Below are 18,132 nucleotides of genomic sequence, written 5' to 3'. Positions count from 1 at the left end.
CTGAACCCATCTGGGCCTTTTTGCAAAAAAAAAATCAGTGTTTTGTTTTGTTGAATTTGCAATTGCCTCGTCGTGTCGAGTTGCTGGTCGTCATGTTGCCGCCGCACAAATGTTACCTCCGCTGCCATATACCTCCACCACATATCCGTCGTCCCATAAAACCACCATACATCTGTCGCCGTTCCATAAAACCACCACATACTCGCTGCTATAACCCCTTACATTTTTTATGAGAGGAAGCCAACCTTTCCATGGGCATCATACTTGCATTTGAAGTGGTCATCATACTCCACCACTCCATCTCGAAATACGATTGAACACATGCCTCCTCATCCGAAAAAGTCGTTGAAAAAGCTTGGGACGGAATAGCGAGTCATTGAGTTAAAAATAATAGTTGTAGAGTAGGCAATAGTTGTTTTCTTTATTACGATTCAACGCCGGAGCATGGCCCGGGATCGACCCCCTAAACATTGGCCGCTGCCTAGCAATGTGCTCATTGACAACCAAAGTAGCTATCACAACATCACTTTAATCATCGGACGATTCTTCAAACAAAGATGAACATATTTAGTTATTTAGAAGAAGAAAAAACTCATCTGAGTTGTCCAGTGATGAAACAGTACATCAATGGATGGAGGCGGGCATGGACAAGTACCATCAATGCATGTTGGCGGGCATGGACAAGTATCGGCCGAGTCGGGCAAACAGCCGAACTCCTTGCAGGAGGGTGGGTGGCGAGTCGCGATCGATGAATGGAGTCCACGGAGACGGAGGCAACAAGGTTGTCGAACCCTGTCTCCTCCGGCGATGACCTTAAAGGCAGTGGTGGGCTGTCATCGACCCTAGGATAGGCAGGCCATGGAAGAAGCGGCCAGAACGATGGCAAAAAGGGCGTCGATGGATGAGGCGGCAGCAGGGGTGGGGCGATGGCGTAGAGGCCAAAAGTGGGATGACGGCAGCGATGGCGATGGCAAAGAGGATGGGGTGCTAGTTGGGGGATGAATGGTCTATGTGCCATAGACGGGCCGGGCAGGCCAAGGGAAGGACACCGCTGGTGCACTGTTCACTTTCCGTAATATTACACTTGCATATGCAAACCTCCTATCAAACGCTTCAGTTTAACTTCAACTGGCGACAGGGAGTAACATACTATTGTCCTTTCAATTTCCACACAGCGGATGCACATGCATTCAAATTTCTTATTGTTGCTCACCTTCTCTGCGCAATAAATATCCAAACTAAAAATCCCATCTTTTCTTCACCCGGAACACCACAGTTGAATTATGTATATTGTTCTGAGGGACTTTTATCATGAGTTGGACTTTTGTCTTCAGGGGGGCCTCCTTTGTCTTGCCGCCTGCGTCGCCAACCTGCATTACATGGTGCAAATCTATATGAATCCAACAAAAATATATAGCAAAAAAAATAACTTAACTCCTATGATGAGCTAAATTAAGCTGCCTAGTTATTGTTGTCAGTTGTGAGTAAATCCTTACCCAAACAGATGCCCAGCCAAGCCTTTCGTCCGACCCATAACCTGCTTTCCATTTGACATGCTTACTGGCCTTTTGTTTATAGACAGCACTCCAGTAGTTCGTGTCAAAATGGTACCGGTAACTGAAGATGATAAGTATCGTTAAGCAATGGACGTAACATATAAACAGGGTGCTTCAAGCTCCCTGTGCATTGGAACGCAGAGCAAGGTTACAAGTGCATCGCTCAAAACAGTCTCACAGATCCAGGAGGCAAATCATATGATGTTTCTTTTCTAAGCCTAGATCAGCTACTCTACATCAACCTGTAGAGATACTGGATTCCAACAAAAAGATGGAAATCATTCACACCATTTTTATTTACCTGAACTTGTCTGAAGGAGTTAACTGGCGTTTAAATGCAAATGATAGTGAATTTGATGGTAAAGTGAGGCTGGGAATAAATGATAGCTCATCATCCTACAAAATTGAACAAATGATCCATTACAAGCAACATGACGGAGCAAATATTCATTAAACCAGGCCAGCTTAGGGATGTTTACCTTATAGCGATACTTGATATTCATCATATTATCATTGTACAATGCAGTGCAAACTCCATTCAGAACATGAGACTTCACTATACCATTTACTGACAAAATTTTCTCACCCTCATCCAACTTCTTCTCCTTAACTGAAACTTCCCCGTTAGGAAACAAGAAGGTTGCTCTTGGCTACACACAAAAGATATCTATTATCATGGTATCTAAGTAATAAACTCAATTAGCACACTAAAAAGGGTTGCAACGTTCACATGGTCATTAGTACCAAGGATTTGACAGCTTCTGAAAAAATTGTCAACACAAGAAAGGAATGACAGCATACATATAGGAAGATCTTTGTGATTGCATAACACTAGCTGTCTTCAGCTAAAAAAATATTCCTCTGGAATACAAAATACTGACCAATCCATCAGGAGGAACCAGCGATGATAACTCAATTTTGCATGGTGAATCTCCCAAACTAGTAGTTACTGCCACTTCTCCTTGTCCCTCCTAAGAAATAAAATGATGTCACCTATCTTATATGATATATGTACACTGTAGAACAACAAAATATAAGATTAGCATAACATTTTCTAACGTTGGGTAAGCCTTCCATTAGATTTAGAAGAACAAAGGAATATACTGACCATGTGCTAATCATTACTCATATTTCATTTAGAGCAAATAGAAGTGGCAATCAAGTATAAAACTATAAGCTGAATGCCAACTTTAGAATACTGGGTGATGTTATATAATGGTAGAAACCACATCCCAATTTTGGATGGGTACTGCTACTATCTGAGAAATGTCAGACGAAAACAATAGTTATTTTAGCCGGCAGATTGGATGGTATGTATATTAATCATCAGATGCTACGGCAGAGAACCAAATCAGGAACAAGCTGCATGTTATTCTCATTGTTCAGGGATATCTGTACCACTGGTCAAGCCCATAAATCCAACTTCCAACAAATTACCTATTGTTCACAAAGGAAACATGGTATTTTTTTCTCAAAGATGCATGAGAACTGTGTATCATTGCATTAAGGATAAAATATATATTTACTGGGAAGACCCGACACATGCCATTCAACCCAAAACTACAACGGGAAAAACATGCACCTGCAACAAAAACCAACGACCCGAATAACCCCAAAAACGACCATTAGGTCTTAGGTGGCAGCAGCAAAAAATGATTGTGCTTTGGTTTTCATAGGACACGACAAGACTACACAATGATTGTGCTTTTCAAACAACCAAAATATCACTGGATATGATACCTTTTGTTTTAGAACAATAGGGAAAGATCCTAATGGACATAAGTTCCAGGAGGAGCAGAAATAGTCACAAGCCGTGAACAAGCCTCAACAACTAAAAGGAGAAAAATAGGTAGCATATACTGAGTTGTTTCTTTTCTACAATAGAAAGAATATCTCATTTTACAGTAGAATGTACTCCCTCAGTCCCATAATATAAGGACGTTTTTTTACATTAGTGTAGTGTCTAAAACTTTCTTATATTACGGGACCGAGGGAGTACAAACAAGTGTTAATTACTACTCCCTCCGTCCCAAAATAAGTGTCTCAAGCTTAATACAAGTTTGTACTAAAGTTAGTACAAAGTTGAGACACTTATTTTGGGACGGAGGGAGTACATAGTATGCAAACATAGCTAATGGGGATTCCCTAGCAAAATTCAGGTACATAATTAAGGCTCGATTTCATTAGTGCACATTTCTATGCCAAATAAACTGAAATAATCAGGTCATTATGTCAATAAAAACGAAAGATTTTTATATGCACACATGCTCGAATTTTGTATGCACACCAAGAGGCTTGCCCGTTTTGTGCCCAGGAGGAGAGCATAAATCACATCCTACTGGACTGTGTTCTTGCGAGGGAGGTCTGCACCAGTGTTTGCCTAGCTCTCAACAAACCGGATTGGGTCCCCCCGTGGGGATCAAGATTGGTGGAGTGGTGCACTAACAAGTTTGGGGCTGACCTAAGCAAGAAAGACGTACGGGTGATCTTCCTTCTAGTAATGTGGAAGTTATGGAAGCACCACAATGCCATTGTGTTCGATGGAACTTCACCATCACTGTCACATGTAGTTCATATAATAGAAGCGGGAATCTTAAAGGGAGATGTGGAAGCCTTGTTTGGGGCTTTGGTGAGGTGGGCTAGCGTAAGAAATTAGATTCGAGTAGGAGGGTGGAGTTGGTGTTCATGTAATATGTAATCACCAACGTGGAGGGGCTCTTCTTTAATATATAGCCCTGCTCAAGAATTCGTCCAATTAACCTGTTAAGTTGCCGATTAATCCCTACTCGTAGGGTCACCGAGTAGCCGATAAAATGATAAATTGTCCGATTAATTGATTAACTGGCTGATTAAATTGCCGATTAGTTTATTAATCCCCTACTTGCCATCCGACCGAGCAGCTACCAATTAACGATTTCCTAAACAATGATATATAGTATGGCACAGTCGTGCGTATTTGAGGAAAAAGGAATCATTTCATGATCAAACGCAGGTCCGATATGTGACAAGTATGTGACTTTAGAAAAACCTTTGGGGGTTGACCTATAAATACGATGAAATAGATAGAGTTGCTCATCAAGTTGCATTTGCCATAATTAATTCATCCAGGTGAACTAGAGACAGACCTTGGAATCGAAAGGTTAGCCTTGGACTTAGTAGAACTAAAACTGAGTACATGAAGTGCGGTTTCAGTACTACTAGGCATGAGGAGAAGGTTAGCCTTGATGGGCAGGTGGTGCCTCGAAAGGACACTTGTTGATATTTGGGTCAATGCTGCAGAAGGATGGGGATATCGATGAAGATGTGAACCATCAAATCAAAGCCGGATGGATGAAGCGGCGCCAAGCTTTTGGCATTCTCTGTGACAAGAGAGTGCCACAAAAGCTAAAAGGCAAGTTCTATAGGACGGCGATTCGAGCCACAATGTTGTACGGCGCTAAAGTGTTGGCCGACTAAAAGGCGACATGTTCAATAGTTAGGGGTGGCGGAGATGTGAATGTTGAGATGGATGTGTGGCCACACAAGAAAGGACCGAGTCTGAAATGATAATACATGAGATAGAGTTGGGATAGCACCGATTGAGGAGAAGCTTGTCCGGCATCGTCTGAGATGGTTTGGGCATATTCAGCGCAGGCCTCCAGAAGTTCCAGTGCATAGCGGACGGCTAAAACATGCTGATAATGTCAAGAGAGGTCGGGGTAGACCGAACTTGACATGAGAGGAGTCCGTAAAGAGAGATGTGAGGGACTGGAGTATCACCAAAGAACTAGCCATGGAGAGGGGTGAGTGGAAGCCTGCTATCCATGTGCCAGAGCCATGAGTTGGTCGTGAGATCTTATGGGTTTCACCTTAGCCTACCCCAACTTGTTTGGGACTAAAGGCATTGTTGTTGTTGTTGAACTAAAGACAAACCAGGTATTTAGAGATAAGAATGAAGTGTTTTCCGAGTGGACAATAAATATTGCAAGTGCAAATGTTGAAACTTGGAAAATTGAAAAGGAGCTTCATGAATGCCATGAAAAATCATGAAAGTTGAAAAGCAAGTTAGTCGCATCTTGATCAACTTGTTACTGAGTGTTGGATACTAACTAGGCTTCGGCCTGTGCTACATCTCCTAGCCCATGTGGCCCATCTGTCTATTGGTGGACAGAGTATATAACTTGGGGGAGGGGGGCTCTCTCTTGTAACCCTAGGACGTTACAGCAGCTGGCTGCTCTCTTAGGTTAGCCACTCCTTCCTTCCTTTCTACTCCCTCTGTAAACTAATATAAGATGATTTAGATCACTAAAGTAGTGACCTAAAACGTCTTATATTAGTTTACAGAGCATGGTATCAGAGAGGCTGGCCAATCTGCTGTAGGTGACAGCAGATCCAAAGGATGTTAAAGGCAGTGGTGTAGGTGGCAGCAGATCCAAAGGAGGTTGAAAGCAGGGTGTAGGTCGCAGCAGATATAAAGGAGATTGAAGGCAGTGGTGCTTGTGATGGAGTTTGTGTTGCTGTGAGTGGAGATGGCACAGGATCTGGCCAAGGTAACTCGACAGGTTGGCCAATCTGCTGGCTGCAAAGGCAGCAGATGGGTCGCCCTCTTCTGATATTTCTGGGGAAGGTAGGAAGCAAGCCCCAAAGAGAGAGGTGCAGTACAAGCTTGAGCTCATGCCAAATGAGATCAAGCTGGATGGGGTTGGAAACTACCTGAGTTGGTCCAGGAGGGGAATGCTAATTTTTAGGATGAAATCAATTGAAGGGTATGTGTTAGGAAAGATCAGTGAAGCCTGAAGAGAAGCTGGGAGATGAGTGGAAGAAATGAAATGCTACGGATTCACTGGTACTCACTTGATTGCTGAATTCCTTGACACCTGCTGTTGCAGCACCAGTGGAAGCGCTTTCCACGTCAGGTATGGGATGCCCTGTCAAAGATGTATTCAGGCAAGGGAAATGTTATGCTGGTCTCTCAGACTGAAGACACAATACACAACCTGACTCGAGATGAAAAGACAGTGAAGACATGTGTGGGAGAGCACCGTGCTCCAACAGGCCCGCAAAAACACGCGGACGCAAGCACATTGAACGACTACCAACCAATAAGCCTTATCCACCTGGTGGCGAAGATCTTCGCCAAAGTACTCTCCCTTCGACTTGCCCCCAAGCTGGATGGCCTTGTCAGACGGAGCCAAAATGCGTTCATCGCCGGTCGAAGCCTACATGACAACCTCATTCTAGTCAAGCAATCGGCCCGGCTTCTCCACCAGTTGGGTGCCCCGCGAATCTTGCTCAAATTGGACCTCACGCATGCCTTTGACTCTTGGAGGTCCTGCGCCAATATGGCTTCGGGAACAGGTTTCTGGAGTGGATCACTATCGTCCTCTCATCAACAAGCACACGAGTACTTACGAACGGCGAGCCAGGCCCACCTATTTGGCACCGCCAGGGTGACCCCTGTCACCGCAGCTGTTTGTGCTCGTTGTCAACATCTTAGGCAGGCTCATCAAGCACGCAATTGACTTGGAAGTTGACTTGGAAGTCATGGCTCAGCTGCACCCGACGCGTTCGATCCCCACGATGTCCCTATACACCGACGACGTGGTGCTTCTCTGTCACTGTTCGTCCAGCGACATCATCGTCGTGTGCGAAGTCCTGATGCTCTTCGGCCGCGCCTCCGGCCTGATGGTTAATTACGTCAAGAGCTCCGCCTTGCTGTTGCACTGCAACACGAACGAGGCGACATCTGCGCTGGCACACCTTCGCTGCCCTACCGTCGACCTGCCGATCACCTACCTTGGGATCCCCCTCACAATAGGCCGACCGACTGCCGCCCAATTGCAACCCCTCGTCGATGGGATTGCCAGGCGGCTCCCCGCATGGAAGGCCAACCCGACGAACAAAAGTGGGTGTCTCGCGCTAGTGAAGTCAGTCCTAGGTGCCATCCCCGTGCACCAGCTCCTCACCTTCATGCCGCCGAAGAAGATGCTTCGTCAAATCAAGAAGATTCAGCGTAGCTTCTTGTGGGTTGGCCGCGCTGCCGCCAATGTTGGCACTGCCACATCAATTGGCGCCGCGTCTGCCGTCCCATATCGCATGGAGGCCTGGGTGTTCAAGACATGGGGCCCTTGCTCTAAGACTATGTTGGCTCTGGTTCTCGCGCACTGACCATGAGCGCGCCTGGAGTGGCCTGGACCTGCAATTCACTGCCGACGAGCGAGCGCTCTTCTTCGCGTCAACCATGATGACTCTCAGGAACGGATCAACGGCATATTTCTGGGAGGACCGCTGGATCAATGAGCAGTCCCTAAGGGAGATCGCCCTAGCCCTTTACAACTGCATCCCCAAGTGCCGCCGCAAGATCCGAACCGTCGCTCAAGGTTTGCAAGGACATAGCTGCTAGAGACATCCACAGGACCCTGGGCATACACGAGATTGGCCATACCTGCAAGTTTGGCTGGCGATCGAGCACGTCATGCTCTCGGACACCCCCGACCAACTTGTTTGGAGATGGCCGGCCTCCGGTACCTATTCTGCTAGCTCATGCTACCTCGCCACCTCCCAGGGATCCACGACTTGCTTCTCGTAGAAGCTCATCTGGAAGAATTGGGCGACGCCGCATGTGAAGTTTTCTCACTGATTGGCCAACCAAGACAGGTGTTGGACAGTTGATCGCCTTGCTAGGCATGGTCTCCAGCACCAGCCACGATGCCCACTCTGCGACCAAGCCCCCGAGACAATGCGTCACCTCCTTCTAGGGTGCCCCTTTGCCAAGCAGACTTGGCATGAAATCCTCTCCTGGCTACGGATGACCACCGCAGGCCCAAATCACGGAGAATCCCTCATGGACTGGTGGCTGCACGCCAGGCAAAACACGCCGACACTGATGCGCAAAGGCCTTGTGATGTGGAGCATCCCAAGGTCATCCCCATGGACCTACCTACGTCCCCTACGACACCACTTGGACCAATGACAAGAGCCCGAGCGAAGGCTATCGAAGATAAGGTGAACTCTCTCCTCTCTGAACTTCCACTTTCTATGCATGAGACATGGCTACTACCTAAGTGCGAGTTGTTGTGCATGATTTGGTACCAAGAGGACCCTCCCGAAGATGCACATGAAGATGTACAAGTCCCCAAGTTCACGGATGAAGAGGAACGCCGAGAGAAGAAGGCAGCTCCAGGACCCGGACATCCGGCCCCAAGCCCGGACATCCGGCCGCTGGAGACTTCGACCACAACAGCCTACCAGCCGCCACGCAACTACATGCCCCGGACATCCGGCCCCAGCCCGGACATCCGGCCCGGCCCGGAAATCCGGCCTCAAGCCCGGATATCCGAACACCACCTTCCCGAGAGCAACATGGCCAGCTTCACCAGCCTGGACATCCGGCCTCCACAGCCCGGACATCCGGCCCTCCGGGAACGCCCGGACATCCGGCCTCGTCAGCCCGGACATCCGGCCCCGCGTGAAAGCCCGGACATCCGGCCCAATGCCCGGACGTCCGGCCTCCCTGTCTGCGCACAGTGAAGGGCCGAGGCCCGTGTACCCCTTCTACCCCCTAGACTATATATACTCCATCTCGTCCAACTTTCTAGGGTTAGCATTGGTTTAGCTCATATTTAGAGATAGAGCATTGCTCATCCACATCGGATCTACTCCACGAGAAAGACCGCGGCCCCTCTTCAGAGAAGATCCCTTTGGATTCAAGACCTCCTTGCGGAGAAGATCCCCTCGTGGATTCAAGACATCCTCACGGAGAAGACCAGTTACCTCGTGTATCATCCGTTGTTGACTTTGGATCTTGTATCTCCCTTTGTGTTCATGGATCTAGCGCATGTGTGATCATACTTGTTGGTTTGAGTGTTCTCTTGTGTTCCCCTTGTGTTTTTCCCCTCGTTTCCCTCCTCGTGTTCTTCGTGTTCATCCCGGGATCCGCTCCTTCCGTGAAAGATCGGCCGATTAGGGTTCCTACCCTACATCATCTTGGTATCAAGAGCCACGTTGATCACGATTTTGGAGCCTCCCCGTTGTGTTGCTAGCCTAGTTTTGTTGATTTCGTCCCTAATTTGAAAATTCCCCACAAAAATAGCCCCAAATTTTTTTTTGTGATTTGTTCGTGTGATGAAGTTTTGTTGGATTTGATCCGCGGATTTCATGTGTTGCAGGTAGATCTAGCTTTCCATCCATTTTTCTCTAATTTCCATCCACAAATTCCCCCGAATTTTGCCTGGATTTGACCTCTCCTCGCGAAGATCCTCGCGTTCATCCTCGGATCCAGAGCCCGGACATCCGGCCCGACAAGCCCGGACATCCGGCCCCTGGCAGCACCACTTCCTCTCCACCGCCCGTTTTTCGTCCATATTCGCCAAATTCTGTTCCGGTGCCCACATATAATTCCGCATACCTCCACCACTTTCGCATAGCACACCTTATACCACATACACAACCATCGCTTACCAACACCAACTCCGACATTTTTGGTCCAATTTTGCTTTGAGAATTTGAGTTGTGGTACCGTGTCCTACTTGTGTTTCGGCTTTTTAGGTACGGTTCGACATCAACATCACCGCCGCTCACCTTCGCCACGGACGCGTCATCAACAACGACCACATCGACTACATCTTGGTATTCGTGGTTGGATCACCGTCATCCATTCTTGCTTACGGACGAGGAACCGAAGAAACGGTAACCTCACCTTGGTATTATTGGACATATCACTCTTGCCATTACATTGATAGCCATCATAAGCCTTACTCCTTTGCGTTGCTTACCCATAGAGACTAGCCTTTGAGTATTGCCGGCAACGAGACTTGTGCACATTAGTGATCATACTTCCCATAGCATACATATATCATTGTTGCATATCTTGGTATCATCTCTTGTGTCACAAGGTAGTCATCGCATACACAATTGCTATCTTGGTTCGTCAAGCATTGCATGAGAAAAGAGCTCAAACATCAAAGAGCCAAACAAGCTTTTAAGCAAACGAAAAAGATAAGCAAAGAGCTTTTAAGCAAAAACCATAGCATCATACAACATTAAGATTGTCATATTAGATCATCTTGGATCATATCATCGAAACACCTTGCATAGAACATACTTGGGATAGAAGTCGTTGCATTTTTGCTAAGTAGGTTGTGCACAAGTCTTGTATCCGCCTATTGTGCAATCGTGCTAGCGTCTCTCTAGTGTTGTGCAACAAGAGCATTTTTGTGGATTTCACATTTTGGCTCATCCTTGGTTGCCCAACCCCACTTATCTCTTTGCGTGTGTGTTTCCGTGTACATTACATTGCTTGGTCTACTTGTTGCATTGCAATCTTGCGAATCTTTTTCAACATTATTGAAGCTCACTTACAATTGCATTAAATTTTGTGCCACCATCCTAACCAAGCTCCACCATAAGCTTTTACTTGTGTAGGTGTGAGAAACCGACAAGAATTGGTACCAATTGTGCTATTTCCTTGTCCACATTGGAGTGATCATTGATTCACTTTCAACTTTGGTCAAGATACATTTGGTATTCATTCTTCTCTTCTGCCACTCACATTTTTTATCTTGGAATGATGGATAGGCCAAGTACTTCTACCAACCCACTCTTCATTGAGCACAACGACGACATGAACTCCTACGTCACCAAGAGCCACCTCTTTGGTGCACAACGTGCTTTGCATCAAGAGCAACAAGCAATGAGTGAACGCATCGACAACCTCGCCGCCGACTTGCGACTCTCCGAGCAACGTACAAGGACTACTTCGACCACAAGCTCGACGATCACAAGCAAGAGAACGACGCAAGAATGGACGAGATTCGCGCTTTCTTGCTCAACCGCTCTTCTTCCACTTCATCTTCATCAAGGACTCGCTCAAGTCGACACTCCGACTTCACCCTCTCCGACTCAAGTATACCGACATCGAACACTCTTCGACGTGCCGCGCGCAACGATCGTCAAGCAAGCCTCAATCCTCTATACGACACCAACTCTCAAGAGCACCGACAACGTCAAACCCAAGAGGCTTTTACGCTAGCACGAGAACGCAACGCCAACATGAAGCAGAAGAGCGAGCGCGTCTACACCAAGAAGCACAAGATGCCGAGGCACAACATCAAGAGCAACAATTGCGAGATGCTCAAGCACTTGAGGCGCAACAAGCCCTCCAAGATGCAGGTCGCGCCATAGCCAACCGAGGCCGACAAGCTCGTGAACATGAAGAAGCATTTCGCGAAGAAATTCAAGAACGAAGATTTCAAGCTCGCGTGCATCGTCAAGTTCCTCAAGTTCCTCCTCGAGCTCGACAAGCTCCTCCACAAGCTCGCCAAGAACATCAAGTTCATCAAGAGCATGAAGACAATGGGAATCCTCCACGACAAGGGCAACAAGAGGTCGACAACCCTTTTCTCCAAGAGCAACATGAGCTTGACAATCATCAACAACATGGACGTCATCATCCCCGACCCCAACACAATTAAGAGCAATGCTATGGCAAGCTCAAGTTCACCATACCCAAGTTCAATGGAAGCAACGATCCCGAAGAGTATCTTTCATGGGCATTGAAGGTCGAAAAAATCTTCCGTTTGCACAACTATGAAGAAGAGAAGAAGATCGCGATGGCAACCTTTGAGTTCCAAGACTATGTCCTCATTTGGTGGGAACAAATTATCGAGCGCCGAGAGATAGGAGGTGAACCACCCATCACTACTTGGGCGCAAATGAAGGATGTCATGAGAGCACGCTTCGTGCCTACCTACTACAACCGCGACCTCTTCAAGAAACTCCAACTACTCAAGCAAGGAACCAAGAGCGTTGAAAAGTACTACAAGAAGATGGAGATTGCCATGATAAGAGCCAACGTCACGGAAGATGATGAGCAAACAATGGCACGTTTCTTGAATGGACTCAACCATCCTATCAAGAAGATCGCCGACTTCCAACCATACTCGAACCTCATCGAGCTAGTGCATCAAGCTACAAAAGCGGAACGTCAAGTGCAAGACGATTACAAGTATGCCAAGTGCTCATCCAAGTCATACGGCTTCTCCAACACCCAAGCTTCAACGACTCCAACACCGTCTACCAAGCCTTCTACAAGCAACGTCGACAAGTCGAGTTCCAAGAAAACTTCGTCAACTCCAAGTCATCCTCCTACTACAAGCAACTTCAAGCCGAGAGCTTCATCATCATCCACTCCAACCGATGAGACCGTCAAGACGAGTTCCTTCAAATGCTTCACATGCGGAGGCCGAGGCCATAAGTCCTATGCGTGCACCAACAAGCGAACCATGATCCTCAACGACGACGGCACTTATGACTCCATGAGTGAAGGAGAAATGGACGCCCTTGAGCAAGTCGCCATGCACCGGCAAGTGAACGATGAAGAGGAACAAGTCTTTTGCGATAAAGATTCAAGTCCCGCTCTTGTTGTCTCCAAGGTCTTGACTCTACAACATCACCAAGAAGAAGACCAAAGATGCCATATCTTTCATACAAAGGCCGGCATCAATGGAAGATTCGTCAAGGTCATCATCGATGGAGGGAGTTGTCATAATCTCGCAAGTGAAGAACTTTGCTCCAAGCTCCAATTGCCCAAGACGAAGCACCCACATCCATACAAAGTTCAATGGCTTAGCGACTCCGGCACTCTCCAAGTCGAGCATCGAGTACAAGTCTCCTTCAAAATTGGCGCCTATGAAGACACTTTGGAGTGTGACATCGTTCCAATGACCTTCTTCTTGGACGCCCATGGCAATTTGATAGAGGTGTCATTCACAACGGCCGAACGAACCACTACATCTTCAAGATGAAGGAAAAGGAGTACGTACTTCGTCCCATGCCTCCAAGTCAAGTGATCGCCGACAAGCAAGCCACCCATCGTGGAGAGAATAGTGAGAGAGCGAGCCACCAAAAAGAGAGTGAACGCCACAAGCCCAAATCGAGCATCTCCACGATGAGCGACAAGAACTTAGTTCTCTTTGCCACCAAAAGTGAGATAAGAGGAGTGTGTGAGAACCCATCTAGTGTCCTACACTACGTCCTTTTGTGCAAGGACAATGCAACACAAGCTAACACCTCTCACGCTCTACCTTTAGTGTTGTCTTCTCTTTTGCAGGAATTTCAAGATGTTTCCCCGACGAGCTACCTCCGGGACTACCTCCACTACGAGGCATCGAGCACCGCATCGACCTCATCCCCGGAGCACCTCTACCGAACAAAACTCCCTACCGTGTCAACCCTGAAGAAACCAAAGAAATACAAAGGCAAGTAAAGCATCTCATAGACCATAGACATGTGCGTGAAAGTTTGAGCCCTTGTGCCGCCCCGGTCATTCTTGTGCCAAAACGAGACGGTAGCTTTCGCATGTGCTCCGGTTGTAGACCTATCAACGCTATCACCGTTCACTATAGGTATCCCATTCCACACCTTGATGATATGCTTGATGAACTTAGTGGTGCCACTATCTTTTCAAAAATTGATCTTAAGAATGGTTACTATCAAATCCACATACAAGAGGGTGATAAATGGAAAACCGCTTTCAAAACCAAGTTTGGGTTGTATGAGTGGTTAGTCATGCCTATGGGTCTATCGGAAGCACCGGGTAATTTTATGCGTCTTATGAATCATGTCTTTTGCCCTTACATTGGTGTGTTTGTTGTGGTCTACTTCGATGATATCCTTGTTTTTAGCAAGTCTCTCAAAGAGCATGTCACCCATATCCGAACCGTTTTACAAACTCTTCGAAAAGAGCATCTCTATGCTAATATGGAGAAATGCCTTTTTGGCGTTGATAAGCTTGTTTTCTTGGGTTTTGTTGTATCTTCTAAGGGTGTTCACGTAGATGAGTCCAAGATCAATGCTATTAAGACTTGGTCACAACCAACGAACTTGCAACAAGTGCGTAGCTTTCTTGGCCTTGCGGGTTTCTATCGTCGCGTTGTGAAAGATTTTAGCACCATTGCTTCGCCTTTGCATGCTTTGAGCAAGAAGAATGCGCCTTTTGTTTAGGGATCATCCCAAGATACCGCTTTCAATGAGCTTAAGAATTTGCTTACTCATGCTCATGTGTTTGCCTTACCCAACTTTGACAAATCTTTTGAGATTCATTGCGATGCTAGTCGTAATGGCATAGGAGGTGTGTTAACGCAAGAGAAGCGTCCCATAGCTTACTTTAGTGAGAAACTTTTCGAAGCGCAACTCAATTACCCCATCTATGACAAAGAGCTATATGCTTTAGTCCGCGTTTTGCATGAATGGGAACACTATCTTCGCCCTCATGAATTCATTCATACTGATCATGAAACACTCAAGTACCTTAAGGGTCAAACCAAGTTGAACAAGCGCCATGCTAAATGGAGTGAATTTATTGAGTCTTTTCTTTATGTCATCAAGTACATTAGGCAACATTGTGGCGGATGCCCTTTCCCGCATATGCATGCTTGTTACTCAACTTGAGTTGAATGTCATTGGCTTTGAGCACATAAAAGACTTGTATGAGCATGATCCTACTTTTGCTACTTTTGCATCCCCGAGTCTTCTCTTCGTTTGTTGCTTTTGCGGGAATCTTATGGAGGAGGCTTAATGGGACATTTTGGACGCGACAAGACTCTCGCCACGCTCTCCAAGAACTACTATTGGCTCAAGATGTTTCGCGACGTCAACCGCTTCACCAACCGATGCTCTACATGTCGCAAAGCTAAGTCTAAAGTTCAATCCCATGGCCTTTACATGCCTCTCCCAATTCCATATCAACCATGGGAAGACATTAGCATGGATTTCATACTTGGATTGCCTAGGACTAGAAATGGAAAGGATTCGGTATTTGTCGTTGTGGACCGTTTCTCTAAAATGGCACATTTTATTCCTTGCAACAAGATAGACGATGCTTCACATGTTGCTAATCTCTTTTGTAGGGAAATATTGCGTCTACATGAAGTGCCAAAGACAGTCGTCTCGGACCGCGACGTCAAGTTCCTTAGCTACTTTTGGAAGACCCTATGCGCCAAGCTCGGAATCAAGCTACTCTTCTCCACGGCGTATCATCCACAAATCGACGGCCAAACGGAGGTGACCAACCGTACACTCTCCGCTCTACTTCGAATACTCATTAAGAAGAACATCAAGGAGTGGGAGGAGTGCCTGCCTATCACTGAGTTCGCCTACAACCGAGCAAGACACTCAACAACCGGCAAGTCCCTCTTCGAGGTCGTCTACGGATTCAACCCATTGTCACCATTGGACATTCTTCCCCTTCCACTCCAAGAGCGCATCAATTTAGACGCAAGTGCACGTGTGACTCATCTCAAGAAGGTGCATAAAGATACAAGACATACTATCAAGCGCCAAGTACAACGACTTGCGACCAAGCTCAACATCAACAAGCACCCCATGGTCTTCAACATTGGTGATCTCATGTGGCTACACCTTCGCAAGAACCGCTTTCCACAAGAACACAAGTCAAAACTTCGACCACGAGCGGACGGACCCTTCAAGGTGCTTGCACGCTACAACGACAACACTTACAAGATCGACCTCCCCCGCAACAAGTACAACGTGAGCGATATCTTCAATATCAAGGACCTCTCGCCCTTCCATGGTGATGAAGAATTTGATCCGAGGACGGATCTTCCCCAAAGGAGGGGAGATGATGCGGAGCATCCCAAGGTCATCCCATGGACCTACCTACGTCCCCTACGACACCACTTGGACCAATGACAAGAGCCCGAACGAAGGCTATCGAAGATAAGGTGAACTCTCTCCTCTCCGAACTTCCACTTTCTATGCATGAGACATGGCTACTACCTAAGTCCGAGTTGTTGTGCATGATTAGGTACCAAGAGGACCCTCCCGAAGATGCACGTGAAGATGTACAAGTCCCCAAGTTCACGGATGAAGAGGAACGCCGAGAGAAGAAGAAGGCAGCTCCAGGACCCGGACATCCGGCCCCAAGCCCGGACATCCGGCCGCTGGAGACTTCGACCACAACAGCCTATCAGCCGCTGCGCATCTACAGGCCCCGGACATCCGGCCCCAGACCGGACATCCGGCCCGGCCCGGAAATCCGGACACCACCTTCCCGAGAGCAACATGGCCAGCTTCACCAGCCCGGACATCCGGCCCTCCGCGAACGCCCGGACATCCGGCCTCGCCAGCCCGGTCATCCGGCCCCGCGTGAAAGCCCGGACGTCCGGCCTCCCTGTCTGCGCACAGTGAAGGGCCGAGGCCCATATACCCCTTCTACCCCCTAGACTACATATACTCCACCTCGTCCAACTTTCTAGGGTTAGCATTGGTTTAGCTCATATTTAGAGATAGAACATTGCTCATCCACATCGGATCTACTCCACGAGAGAGACCGCGGCCCCTCTTCGGAGAAGATCCCTTTGGATTCAAGACCTCCTTGCGGAGAAATCCCCTCGTGGATTCAAGACCTCCTCACAAAGAAGACCGGTTACCTCGTGTATCGTCCTTTGTTGACTTTGGATCTTGTATCTCCCTTTATGTTCATGGATCTAGCGCATGTGTGATCATACTTGTTGGTTTGAGTGTTCTCTTGTGTTCCCCTTGTGTTTTTCCCCTCGTTTCCCTCCTCGTGTTCTTCGTGTTCATCCCGGGATTCGCTCCTTTCGTGAAAGATCGGCCGATTAGGGTTCCTACCCTACATCACCTCGCCTCCATTGCCCTCTTGAGGCCATGGATGATTTGGAAGTAGCGCAACAATTGCATCTTCGATGGCGCCCAGCCCCTGGTTCATGTCCTGGTCTCCAAGATCAAGGACGAAGCCAAGCAGTGGGCACGCGCTGGTGCCCCTGGCATACGCGTCATCCTGCCGTCCACCTGGGATGTGCACTAGTTCTCCTGTTTTTCGTTTGAGCTTGCCCTCCTAGGAGGATTGCAACCAAACTCTATCTTTTAAATGCAATGAGACACAAAGGTCCTTTGCATTTTCTTGAAAAAAAATGTGGGAGAGCTGAGGAATGCATGGGTAGATCTGGACCACCTTCCCCCCTTGTTGCTTCACTCTAAATGTGTAGGAGCAGCAAAAAAGTGGATCGAGGACAGAAGGGTACTGAAATTTTTGAAGGGGCTGCATTTGAGGGCAGGAGATGTGACGCCCTTATAATTAAGCTACAGCAACCCTCTGCTAATGATGTCACGTTCTTTCGTTTACTGTTGCTAATCTCGCATTAGTTTGAAACCGATTCAAATTCAAATTCAAAATCAAGCAAACAATAAAACTTTTGAAATATTAAAACTAAAATGTTCGGGGTGAGTCTAATAATGCACAGGTAATTATGGTGTAGTAATCACACTTTTATAAATGTTTAAATACTAAAAAATTAACAAAATAGTAGCAAAAACAATTATTAAAAAGCTTTTATAATAATAAACCATTACACACTATTTTACTTTAGGTGTCAAGTTAATTGTGGTAGTGGCATATTTGTTAAAACTATTTTAGGTACAACTTTAGTATTTTATTAAAAAAACTAAAATAAAAGAAAACAGAAAAGAAAAAAGCAAAAGTATAAAAAAGAGAAAGCAAGAAAACCCCACTGCCTCCCTCCCTGGTCTTTAGGCCACAATGGGCCGCGACAGCCCA

The 18,132-nt window shown here is 46.9% G+C and overlaps 1 protein-coding gene across 2 annotated transcripts in view; it reads right to left on the bottom strand.

Annotated features, from left to right (window-relative positions):
* Positions 1-558: 558 nt before the first annotated feature.
* Positions 559-18,132, bottom strand: part of LOC119300778 (outer envelope pore protein 37, chloroplastic-like) — a 29,559-nt gene continuing 11,985 nt past the window's right edge. For both annotated transcript variants that reach the window (XM_037577665.1, XM_037577666.1), the window contains 5 exons: positions 2,438-2,527; positions 2,036-2,206; positions 1,858-1,952; positions 1,497-1,617; positions 559-1,370 (listed from right to left, as the gene is read on the bottom strand). In XM_037577665.1, the coding sequence (XP_037433562.1) occupies positions 1,239-1,370; positions 1,497-1,617; positions 1,858-1,952; positions 2,036-2,206; positions 2,438-2,527 (609 nt within the window). In that variant the 3' untranslated portion in view covers positions 559-1,238. The remainder of the gene's footprint in view (positions 1,371-1,496; positions 1,618-1,857; positions 1,953-2,035; positions 2,207-2,437; positions 2,528-18,132) is intronic.

This window comes from Triticum dicoccoides, chromosome 5A, assembly GCF_002162155.2.
Source record: "Triticum dicoccoides isolate Atlit2015 ecotype Zavitan chromosome 5A, WEW_v2.0, whole genome shotgun sequence".
NCBI lineage: Eukaryota > Viridiplantae > Streptophyta > Magnoliopsida > Poales > Poaceae > Triticum > Triticum dicoccoides.
This window is presented reverse-complemented; position numbering and strand designations above follow the sequence as displayed.